Source organism: Amblyomma maculatum, chromosome 9 (genome assembly GCF_055883805.1).
Source record: "Amblyomma maculatum isolate TAMU_Amacu chromosome 9, ASM5588380v1, whole genome shotgun sequence".
Lineage (NCBI taxonomy): Eukaryota > Metazoa > Arthropoda > Arachnida > Ixodida > Ixodidae > Amblyomma > Amblyomma maculatum.
This window is the reverse complement of record NC_139352.1, coordinates 88660578-88673314: the sequence shown is the minus strand read 5'-3', so window position 1 is coordinate 88673314 and position 12737 is coordinate 88660578. Positions and strand designations below refer to the sequence as shown.

General features: G+C 44.6%; 1 protein-coding gene across 1 annotated transcript in view; it reads right to left on the bottom strand.

The window, feature by feature from the left end:
* Window positions 1-12737, bottom strand: part of LOC146179718 (uncharacterized) — a 122995-nt gene that overhangs the window by 63050 nt on the left and 47208 nt on the right. Inside the window, exon 3 of the mRNA XM_084579324.1 lies at window positions 12323-12536. Within this exon, the coding sequence (XP_084435450.1) occupies window positions 12323-12535 (213 nt within the window). The 5' untranslated portion in view covers window position 12536. The remainder of the gene's footprint in view (window positions 1-12322; window positions 12537-12737) is intronic.

Genomic DNA, 12737 nt, shown 5'->3' with positions numbered 1-12737 from the left:
GTTGCGTGTACCTCAGGGAGGCTTTCTTTTTGTCAAAGTGTATTTTACACCCACTCCTGCTTAAGGCTTTGCAATAAAGCCAGCAGTCTTCTGTAAATAAATAAATAAATAATGTTGTATAATGTTGTTTCTTTCGGTATTGTGTGCTGAGTTGCGTGTACCTCAGGGAGGCTTTCTTTTTGTCAAAGTGTATTTTACACCCACTCCTGCTTAAGGCTTTGCAATAAAGCCAGCAGTCTTCTGTAAATAAATAAATAAATAATATTGCATAATGTTGTTTCTTTCGGTATTGTGTGCTGAGTTACGTGTACCTCAGGGAGGCTTTCTTTTTGTCAAAGTGTATTTTACACCCACTCCTGCTTAAGGCTTTGCAATAAAGCCAGCAGTCTTCTATAAATAAATAAATAATATTGTATAATGTTGTTTCTTTCGGTATTGTGTGCTGAGTTGCGTGTACCTCAGGGAGGCTTTCTTTTTGTCAAAGTGTATTTTACACCCACTCCTGCTTAAGGCTTTGCAATAAAGCCAGCAGTCTTCTGTAAATAAATAAATAAATAATATTGTATAATGTTGTTTCTTTCGGTATTGTGTGCTGAGTTGCGTGTACCTCAGGGAGGCTTTCTTTTTGTCAAAGTGTATTTTACACCCACTCCTGCTTAAGGCTTTGCAATAAAGCCAGCAGTCTTCTGTAAATAAATATATAAATAATATTGTATAATGTTGTTTCTTTCGGTATTGTGTGCTGAGTTGCGTGTACCTCAGGGAGGCTTTCTTTTTGTCAAAGTGTATTTTACACCCACTCCTGCTTAAGGCTTTGCAATAAAGCCAGCAGTCTTCTGTAAATAAATTGTAAGGGTGCGTTGAAGCTCAGGTCGGTGTTCAGGTCGACCGTTTAACTACCGCGTCAGTCTCTTGCGTCTTCGTCTTTTGTCTGCCGTCTTCTTTTTCTAGCACGCGCCTTCCGACATACGCTCGTCGTCTTTGTCATCGTCGACAATTACCGAGCGTTGGTGTGACACTACAATTATCCCCCGGAGAAAAAGGAGGCATCCTGCCGACTCATGGTGTGGACACAACAGGCGGGTCGTAACAGGGCTTGAGGCGGTCAACGTGCACTGTTTCACGCCCGCGGCAACGCATATCCGGTGTCGGTACAAGCGGTTCTATAACGTAGTTCACCGGAGAGGTCTGGCAAATAACCCGATATGGGCCATGGTATCTGGAAGCAAGTTTGGTAGAGAGGCCGGAAGGAGTGGCAGGAACCCAAAGCCACACGAGGGAGTCTGTGCTGTATGAAGGAGCTGGACAAGACGGTGCGCGAAGGAACTGCTGGTGACCTTGGTTCTGGGTTGTAAATGAGCGGGCCAACTGGCGACATTCTTCTGCATATGCTGCTGCTTGAGAGACAGTGGTCGTTTCGGAGGGGTCAGGGCGATAAGGAAGTATCGTGTCCATAGTTGAGGTGGGTTCACGGCCATATAGAAGGAAAAAGGGGGAGAAGCCGGTCGTGCTTTGTATGGCAGTATTATTGGCGTACGTGACGAATGGGAGAAGCCGGTCCCAGTTTGAGTGGTCGGACGCGACATACATGGCCAGCATGTCACTTAAGGTGCGGTTAAAACGTTCCGTCATGCCATTTGTCTGCGGATGGTAGGCCGAGGTAGAACGGTGGACAATGCGGCACTGCTGAAGAAGGGCTTCAATGGTCTCGGAAAGAAAAACCCGGCCACGGTCACTGAGCAATTCTTTAGGTGAACCGTGGCGCAGAACGAGATGGTGCAGGACGAAAGACGCAACGTCTGGCGCCGACGCAGAAGGTAAGGAAGATGTTTCTGCGTAGCGGGTAAGGTGGTCAACAGCCACGATGACCCAACGGTTACCAGCTGGAGTGACTGGTAGTGGCCCGTAAATATCAATACCAACACGATCGAATGGTCGGCTGGGGCAGGGCAAGGGCTGCATCGGAACGGTGGAGTGGTGTGGAGGGTTTTTGCGGCGTTGGCATTCCTGGCATGCGCGAACGTAATGACGTACGAAGCGGTACATACCCTGCCAGTAATAGCGGAGGCGAAGACGAGTGTAAGTTTTCAACACTCCGGCGTGGGCACACTGAGGATCGGCGTGAAAAGCGGCGCATATTTCCGAACGGAGATGCCGAGGAATGACAAGGAGCCACTTGCGTCCGTCGGAGAGGTAATTTCGGCGGTAAAGCATGCCGTCGCGGATGGAAAAATGACGAGCTTGGCGGTGAAGCGTTCGTGAAGCTGGGCGCAGAGAAGGTGTAGATAAAAGCGTGAGAAGAGAAGCGATCCAAGGGTCTTGCCTTTGTTCATTGGGCATGTCGGCAATTTCTAGCGAAAATGAGTCACTTATGGTGATAGCTGTCGAGTCAGAGCCACATTGAAGAGGTGACCTAGACAGGGCGTCGGCATCAGAATGCTTACGGCCAGACCGGTAGGTGACCTGAATGTCGTACTCTTGTAAGCGGAGGGCCCAACGAGCAAGACGGCCGGATGGGTCTTTAAGGGTGGACAACCAGCAGAGTGCGTGATGGTCCGTAACAACAGAAAAGGGACGACCGTAGATATATGGGCGGAACTTCCCAATGGCCCAAATGATGGCCAAGCACTCCTTTTCGGTTACAGAATAATTCTTTTCGGCCTTTGTTAAGGTACGGCTGGCATAAGCAACAACGTACTCTGGGTTGCCGGGCTTTCGTTGTGCAAGGACAGCGCCGAGACCTACTCCGCTGGCATCAGTGTGAATTTCGGTAGGCACCGTAGGGTCAAAATGGCGGAGAATCGGAGGCGACACTAGAAGGCGCCGAAGTGTCGAAAAGGCCTCATCACAGTCGGATGTCCAAGACGAAAGAATGGCGTCACCGGCAAGGAGATCAGTCAGCGGCGAGATGATAGAAGCGAAATTGCGGACGAAGCGACGAAAATACGAGCACAGCCCGATAAAACTACGCAGCTCCTTTAGAGAAGTTGGGCGTGGAAACTCAGCTACTGCACGGAGTTTCGCAGGATCTGGACGAACACCGTCTTTCGAAACAACGTGTCCCAATATAGGAAGCTGGCGAGCCCCGAAGCAGCACTTTTTCAAATTTAGTTGCAGGCCGGCATCAGTCAAACACTTTAGCACACGTTCGAGAAGGTCCAAATGTGACGTGAAATCTTTCGAAAACACGACAACATCGTCCAGGTAACAAAGACAGTCATGCCACTTGAGTCCGCACAGAATTGTGTCCATCATGCGCTCGAAGGTGGCCGGCGCGTTGCACAATCCAAACGGCATGACGTTAAATTCATAAAGACCATCAGGTGTCACAAAGGCGGTTTTTGGTCGATCGTCAGCTGCCATGGGTACCTGCCAGTAGCCCGAGCGAAGATCCAGAGATGAAAAGAATTCGGCACCTTGAAGGCAATCGAGAGCGTCATCAATACGTGGAAGGGGGTATACGTCTTTTCGTGTTATCTTGTTCAAACGCCTGTAATCAACACAGAACCGTATAGAGCCATCCTTTTTCCTCACGAGAACAACTGGAGAAGCCCAAGGGCTGTGCGAAGGCTGGATGACGCCACGCTGAAGCATGTCATTAACGTGCTCGGTGATAACTTGACGTTCAGCAGCCGATACGCGATAAGGGCGCTGGCGTACCGGGGCGTGCGTACCGGTGTCGATGCAGTGAGTGACTACGGATGTGCGCCCCAAAGATGTCCGAGGAAGGTCGAATGAGCAACGGAAGCGCTGCAGCAAGCTGACGAGCTGGTCGCGTTGATCTGCTGAAAGGCTGGCGTCCAGACAGCCAGAAAAAGCTGCAGTGGCGTCGTCGTTCTGTACAGAAGCGGGCAAGTCAATAGTATCGAGTTGCAGTGGGGTTGGGTCTTCTGAGACGGCAGATGTCATAGCGTCATCAAAGGACTCGACATGACCAAGACGTTCTCCATGAAGAAGCGTTGACGGACAAGGCGACGGGTTAGAGACGTATATGGCGCTGTAGCCACCACAGAAAGTCAGAAGGGCGAAAGCAGGACTAAGCAATGGCGACGATTAGCGGCGTGAGTCGGAGTGAACAGAATGTCGAATCAGGAAAGCCGGCGCAGGAAACGGGCACGAGGACGGTAGAGCAGGCGGGGATTTCAGTATCTTCGGCCACAGTTATCTTATCGACGTGGAGTGGTGTGTCAGACGAGGCGGCCGGTGAAAGCGGAGACAATTCGATGCTGGCTCGGGCACAATCAATAATCGCATGATGACTGGTGAGAAAGTCGCAACCGAGAATCAGTTCGTGAGAGCAGTGAGGCAGCACAAGAAATTCGGCGACGTATAAAACACCCTGAATGACAATTCGAGCTGTGCACGCCGCAAGCGGTTGAATGCGATGTGAGCTGGCGGTTCGGAGAAAAAATTTCGAAACAGGCGTCGTAACTTTACGAAGTCGGCGGCAAAGGTTGGCACTTATAACAGACACAGCGGCGCCAGTGTCCACAAGAGCGAGAACTGCGACGCCATCAACAAACACTTCGAGAACGTTGGTAGGAGAAGACGGAGGACTTGCACAAGTAGAGGAAAACGCAGTTCTTGCCTCCGGAACTGCGGCTGTTAGTTTTCCTCCGGGCCAGCAGGAGAGCGACGGCGCAGCGGCGAGAGGGAACGACGGCGGGGAGACGGCGATCGACGGGAGGAGTGGGAGGAGCGGTCAGGATAAAATGAGTCCGTAGAAGTGCCAGCAGGGACAGGGGGAGGGGAAGGTTCCAAGTTTGAACTGTAGTTATAACTGTACAGGCGGGGGCCATTGCGGTATGACTGCGTGCGCTGGCGACAAAGCCGGGCGACGTGGCCAGGAACGCCACATGAATAACAGATCGGGCGGTTGTCGGAGGTCCGCCATGGATTGTTGACCGGACGTCGAGGAGGGAGATAAGGGCGGGGCGGAGGTGGTGGTGGTGGTAACGGCGCAGCATACGCGACAGGGCAGGGTGGTGGTCTGGCGGCGACAGCGGCGTACGTTAACGGGGCTGTCACAGGTGTAATTTGAGGGCTTGGCGGTAAAACTTCTGCAACCTGCTCCTGGATGGTGCGTCGAAGTGCAGAATCTATCGATGTGGTGGTTGCGGCAGAAGCAGGGAGGAGCGATAGTTGGCGAGCCACTTCCTCCCGTATAAAGGCCTTGATCTCGGGAAGGAGGGAAGGTGGTTCAGAAGTGAGACCGCATGCTGTCGGAGGTACGAATAACCGATCGTTCACGAGAGAACGCCGGGTAGAAGCTCGTTGCCTTTTGAGGACGTCGTAACTCTGACAGAGCTGAACCACTTCGACGACGGTTTGGGGGTTTCTGGCCGTCAACATGTGAAATGCATCGTCGGAGATTCCCTTCACGATTTTGGTGATCTTGTCAGCTTCGGACATGCAAGGATCAACACGCCTACAAAGATCCACAATGTCCTCTATGTAGCTGGTGAACGTTTCATCGGGGTTCTGAGCGCGGGCTTCGAGGCGTTGTTCGGCGCGCAGTTTGCGCACAGCGGGGCGGCCGAACACCTCGGAAAAGCTTGTTTTGAAGGCCGACCAGGTGGGTAGGTCGGGTTCGTGGTTGCGGAACCATAAATTTGCTACATCGGTCAGGTAAAAGAGGACGTTGGCTAACTTCGTGGTGTCGTCCCACTTGTTGTAGGCGCTTACGCGTTCGTAGGAGGATAGCCAATCGTCTACATCTTGGTCGTCGGCGCCACTGAAAAAGCTGGGGTCACGCTGGCGAAGCCCACCAGAGCACAGGATGGTAGGGGAAGCGGTGGGATCAGTCCAGTGTGGAGTGGCGGTCTGGCTTGTTGCCTCAGGCATGGCGGATGGCGGAGCGAGGGTGCGGTTGCGAAGCTCCAGCGTGAGAGGAGGGAACGAAGAGCAGCCTCCACCAAATGTAAGGGTGCGTTGAAGCTCAGGTCGGTGTTCAGGTCGACCGTTTAACTACCGCGTCAGTCTCTTGCGTCTTCGTCTTTTGTCTGCCGTCTTCTTTTTCTAGCACGCGCCTTCCGACATACGCTCGTCGTCTTTGTCATCGTCGACAATTACCGAGCGTTGGTGTGACACTACAAAATAAATAAATAATATTGTATAATGTTGTTTCTTTCGGTATTGTGTGCTGAGTTGCGTGTACCTCAGGGAGGCTTTCTTTTTGTCAAAGTGTATTTTACACCCACTCCTGCTTAAGGCTTTGCAATAAAGCCAGCAGTCTTCTGTAAATAAATAAATAAATAATATTGTATAATGTTGTTTCTTTCGGTATTGTGTGCTGAGTTGCGTGTACCTCAGGGAGGCTTTCTTTTTGTCAAAGTGTATTTTACACCCACTCCTGCTTAAGGCTTTGTAATAAAGCCAGCAGTCTTCTGTAAATAAATAAATAAATAATGATGTATAATGTTGTTTCTTTCGGTATTGTGTGCTGAGTTGCGTGTACCTCAGGGAGGCTTTCTTTTTGTCAAAGTGTATTTTACACCCACTCCTGCTTAAGGCTTTGCAATAAAGCCAGCAGTCTTCTGTAAATAAATAAATAAATAATATTGTATAATGTTGTTTCTTTCGGTATTGTGTGCTGAGTTGCGTGTACCTCAGGGAGGCTTTCTTTTTGTCAAAGTGTATTTTACACCCACTCCTGCTTAAGGCTTTGCAATAAAGCCAGCAGTCTTCTGTAAATAAATAAATAAATAATATTGTATAATGTTGTTTCTTTCGGTATTGTGTGCTGAGTTGCGTGTACCTCAGGGAGGCTTTCTTTTTGTCAAAGTGTATTTTACACCCACTCCTGCTTAAGGCTTTGCAATAAAGCCAGCAGTCTTCTGTAAATAAATAAATAAATAATATTGTATAATGTTGTTTCTTTCGGTATTGTGTGCTGAGTTGCGTGTACCTCAGGGAGGCTTTCTTTTTGTCAAAGTGTATTTTACACCCACTCCTGCTTAAGGCTTTGCAATAAAGCCAGCAGTCTTCTGTAAATAAATAAATAAATAATATTGTATAATGTTGTTTCTTTCGGTATTGTGTGCTGAGTTGCGTGTACCTCAGGGAGGCTTTCTTTTTGTCAAAGTGTATTTTACACCCACTCCTGCTTAAGGCTTTGCAATAAAGCCAGCAGTCTTCTGTAAATAAATAAATAAATAATATTGTATAATGTTGTTTCTTTCGGTATTGTGTGCTGAGTTGCGTGTACCTCAGGGAGGCTTTCTTTTTGTCAAAGTGTATTTTACACCCACTCCTGCTTAAGGCTTTGCAATAAAGCCAGCAGTCTTCTGTAAATAAATAAATAAATAAATAATGTTGTATAATGTTGTTTCTTTCGGTATTGTGTGCTGAGTTGCGTGTACCTCAGGGAGGCTTTCTTTTTGTCAAAGTGTATTTTACACCCACTCCTGCTTAAGGCTTTGCAATAAAGCCAGCAGTCTTCTGTAAATAAATAAATAAATAATATTGTATAATGTTGTTTCTTTCGGTATTGTGTGCTGAGTTGCGTGTACCTCAGGGAGGTTTTCTTTTTGTCAAAGTGTATTTTACACCCACTCCTGCTTAAGGCTTTGCAATAAAGCCAGCAGTCTTCTGTAAATAAATAAATAAATAATATTGTATAATGTTGTTTCTTTCGGTATTGTGTGCTGAGTTGCGTGTACCTCAGGGAGGCTTTCTTTTTGTCAAAGTGTATTTTACACCCACTCCTGCTTAAGGCTTTGCAATAAAGCCAGCAGTCTTCTGTAAATAAATAAATAAATAATATTGTATAATGTTGTTTCTTTCGGTATTGTGTGCTGAGTTGCGTGTACCTCAGGGAGGCTTTCTTTTTGTCAAAGTGTATTTTACACCCACTCCTGCTTAAGGCTTTGCAATAAAGCCAGCAGTCTTCTGTAAATAAATAAATAAATAATATTGTATAATGTTGTTTCTTTCGGTATTGTGTGCTGAGTTGCGTGTACCTCAGGGAGGCTTTCTTTTTGTCAAAGTGTATTTTACACCCACTCCTGCTTAAGGCTTTGCAATAAAGCCAGCAGTCTTCTGTAAATAAATAAATAAATAATGTTGTATAATGTTGTTTCTTTCGGTATTGTGTGCTGAGTTGCGTGTACCTCAGGGAGGCTTTCTTTTTGTCAAAGTGTATTTTACACCCACTCCTGCTTAAGGCTTTGCAATAAAGCCAGCAGTCTTCTGTAAATAAATAAATAAATAATATTGTATAATGTTGTTTCTTTCGGTATTGTGTGCTGAGTTGCGTGTACCTCAGGGAGGCTTTCTTTTTGTCAAAGTGTATTTTACACCCACTCCTGCTTAAGGCTTTGCAATAAAGCCAGCAGTCTTCTGTAAATAAATAAATAAATAAATAATATTGTATAATGTTGTTTCTTTCGGTATTGTGTGCTGAGTTGCGTGTACCTCAGGGAGGCTTTCTTTTTGTCAAAGTGTATTTTACACCCACTCCTGCTTAAGGCTTTGCAATAAAGCCAGCAGTCTTCTGTAAATAAATAAATAAATAATATTGTATAATGTTGTTTCTTTCGGTATTGTGTGCTGAGTTGCGTGTACCTCAGGGAGGTTTTCTTTTTGTCAAAGTGTATTTTACACCCACTCTTGCTTAAGGCTTTGCAATAAAGCCAGCAGTCTTCTGTAAATAAATAAATAAATAATATTGGATAATGTTGTTTCTTTCGGTATTGTGTGCTGAGTTGCGTGTACCTCAGGGAGGTTTTCTTTTTGTCAAAGTGTATTTTACACCCACTCCTGCTTAAGGCTTTGCAATAAAGCCAGCAGTCTTCTGTAAATAAATAAATAAATAATATTGTATAATGTTGTTTCTTTCGGCATTGTGTGCTGAGTTGCGTGTACCTCAGGGAGGTTTTCTTTTTGTCAAAGTGTATTTTACACCCACTCCTGCTTAAGGCTTTGCAATAAAGCCAGCAGTCTTCTGTAAATAAATAAATAAATAATATTGTATAATGTTGTTTCTTTCGGGATTGTGTGCTGAGTTGCGTGTACCTCAGGGAGGCTTTCTTTTTGTCAAAGTGTATTTTACACCCACTCCTGCTTAAGGCTTTGCAATAAAGCCAGCAGTCTTCTGTAAATAAATAAATAAATAATATTGTATAATGTTGTTTCTTTCGGTATTGTGTGCTGAGTTGCGTGTACCTCAGGGAGGTTTTCTTTTTGTCAAAGTGTATTTTACACCCACTCCTGCTTAAGGCTTTGCAATAAAGCCAGCAGTCTTCTGTAAATAAATAAATAAATAATATTGTATAATGTTGTTTCTTTCGGTATTGTGTGCTGAGTTGCGTGTACCTCAGGGAGGTTTTCTTTTTGTCAAAGTGTATTTTACACCCACTCCTGCTTAAGGCTTTGCAATAAAGCCAGCAGTCTTCTGTAAATAAATAAATAAATAATATTGTATAATGTTGTTTCTTTCGGTATTGTGTGCTGAGTTGCGTGTACCTCAGGGAGGCTTTCTTTTTGTCAAAGTGTATTTTACACCCACTCCTGCTTAAGGCTTTGCAATAAAGCCAGCAGTCTTCTGTAAATAAATAAATAAATAATATTGTATAATGTTGTTTCTTTCGGTATTGTGTGCTGAGTTGCGTGTACCTCAGGGAGGTTTTCTTTTTGTCAAAGTGTATTTTACACCCACTCCTGCTTAAGGCTTTGCAATAAAGCCAGCAGTCTTCTGTAAATAAATAAATAAATAATATTGTATAATGTTGTTTCTTTCGGTATTGTGTGCTGAGTTGCGTGTACCTCAGGGAGGTTTTCTTTTTGTCAAAGTGTATTTTACACCCACTCCTGCTTAAGGCTTTGCAATAAAGCCAGCAGTCTTCTGTAAATAAACAAATAAATAATATTGTATAATGTTGTTTCTTTCGGTATTGTGTGCTGAGTTGCGTGTACCTCAGGCAGGCTTTCTTTTTGTCAAAGTGTATTTTACACCCACTCCTGCTTAAGGCTTTGCAATAAAGCCAGCAGTCTTCTGTAAATAAATAAATAAATAATATTGTATAATGTTGTTTCTTTCGGTATTGTGTGCTGAGTTGCGTGTACCTCAGGGAGGTTTTCCTTTTGTCAAAGTGTATTTTACACCCACTCCTGCTTAAGGCTTTGCAATAAAGCCAGCAGTCTTCTGTAAATAAATAAATAAATAATATTGTATAATGTTGTTTCTTTCGGTATTGTGTGCTGAGTTGCGTGTACCTCAGGGAGGCTTTCTTTTTGTCAAAGTGTATTTTACACCCACTCCTGCTTAAGGCTTTGCAATAAAGCCAGCAGTCTTCTGTAAATAAATAAATAAATAATATTGTATAATGTTGTTTCTTTCGGTATTGTGTGCTGAGTTGCGTGTACCTCAGGGAGGCTTTCTTTTTGTCAAAGTGTATTTTACACCCACTCCTGCTTAAGGCTTTGCAATAAAGCCAGCAGTCTTCTGTAAATAAATAAATAAATAATATTGTATAATGTTGTTTCTTTCGGTATTGTGTGCTGAGTTGCGTGTACCTCAGGGAGGCTTTCTTTTTGTCAAAGTGTATTTTACACCCACTCCTGCTTAAGGCTTTGCAATAAAGCCAGCAGTCTTCTGTAAATAAATAAATAAATAATATTGTATAATGTTGTTTCTTTCGGTATTGTGTGCTGAGTTGCGTGTACCTCAGGGAGGCTTTCTTTTTGTCAAAGTGTATTTTACACCCACTCCTGCTTAAGGCTTTGCAATAAAGCCAGCAGTCTTCTGTAAATAAATAAATAAATAATATTGTATAATGTTGTTTCTTTCGGTATTGTGTGCTGAGTTGCGTGTACCTCAGGGAGGTTTTCTTTTTGTCAAAGTGTATTTTACACCCACTCCTGCTTAAGGCTTTGCAATAAAGCCAGCAGTCTTCTGTAAATAAATAAATAAATAATATTGTATAATGTTGTTTCTTTCGGTATTGTGTGCTGAGTTGCGTGTACCTCAGGGAGGTTTTCTTTTTGTCAAAGTGTATTTTACACCCACTCCTGCTTAAGGCTTTGCAATAAAGCCAGCAGTCTTCTGTAAATAAATAAATAAATAATATTGTATAATGTTGTTTCTTTCGGTATTGTGTGCTGAGTTGCGTGTACCTCAGGGAGGCTTTCTTTTTGTCAAAGTGTATTTTACACCCACTCCTGCTTAAGGCTTTGCAATAAAGCCAGCAGTCTTCTGTAAATAAAAAAAATTTATTGAAAGTTTGCGTGTTTCGGCGTCTATGCTCCTGATGAGCCCCTTATATTTTTTTCTTATGTCCTGGCAGTGCTGCTTTATTGGTTTTCCTGTTAGTTTCACTATTGGTTTAAGCTTTTAAAACTAACTTCGTAACATGGTGCTGTTAGCTGATGCAGCAAAGCAGGCCAAGTGTACCACGCTAGCCTATGCTAACTACTGCATGAAATGCTTGTAGTGTAAAGCCACTAGTGCTGAAACCAGAAAGCGTAATAGTATTGCATATATCCCACAACCTCTTACCCTGTCCTGAATGACTAATTGCCCAAAAGAGTAAACTTGCTTGACGTAGGAGTCCTGAAACTGAGTTTCGTGGATAATTTGAGCGCCTTGGAGGGCTTCTGGAGTTTTCCAATTGCCAAAAACCATGCATGCTTGTGCCTCCACCTTAAATTATATTTCACCTTAATTTTAGGACTCGACATTACAGCAAGTGCTATATATCAGGCATTCCTTATTACAGTCAGTCACTATTAAATTGTGAACTTGAGTGCCTTTTGAACTGGTGAATGTCTCAGTGGCTTTTGAAAGCAGTCGGGGCTTCCTTCAGGCTTATGAAAACAGAATGAGGATTTCCAACAAAGCATTTTCTTATATGGACACCAAGAGCAACTCTACCCAACATCTGCTCATAGCAAAAGCAAGATCCTATCTCTCCTTTTGTCCAGGTTTGAGGCATCATAGCACCAAGCAGCAAAAGATCTGTTTAAAGCCTAAGAAATCAGGTTAAATAATTCTACCGCACATTCTGTTAAGAAACAAAAGGTTAACAATGAAAAAAACTCTATCATCCCCAGTTTGAACTCAATGGCAATTCAGCCTAGCAAACAAAAGAACTGCGGTGACGATGCAACAAAGTCTGCGAGCAAAATCGGCTGGTGATGATGACGCTTTCACCTCTTCTTGTGACAATTCCCGGTCACAAAAGCTCAATTTTCAGGTCATGATACTGTAATGTGTCAATACGAGTTCCATGGCTTCAGAAAAAAAATAAGCTCCGATTTTCACCCTTTTTACTGGTTCTTGATACCGGCAAAATGTCGCCAAGTCGTGGCCCCCTTTCCTCACCGAGATCTGGTGGTCTTTCCAGATGACAACTGCTCCCTGACTGTTGGCACAAGTAGATGCCCGAGGGTCGATTTGAAAGATGCGCAGGCTAGAGTTGTCCGGTGCACCATCCACCTTAACGCTCAGGTGTTTCCACTGGTAGTCAATGGTCACCAGCTTCTCGAGGGCCAAGCCCATTCTGATCAGGGACAACAGGACCATGGGCTGAAGCATCCTGTAAAACCAGAGGAAAATGCAAGAAATCAGCACGACGTTTCCACGTATAAACTTGGGAACTGTGTACCAAAGCACATGAGCTACCAACAGAAGGGTATTAGACTTATTCACACAATGCGTGCTCCCTGGTTTGTGCTGAGAAGGCCGCAATGCCCTTGTGTAAGCGGACCTAATACCCAAGAAAAATTGGTGAAGTGCA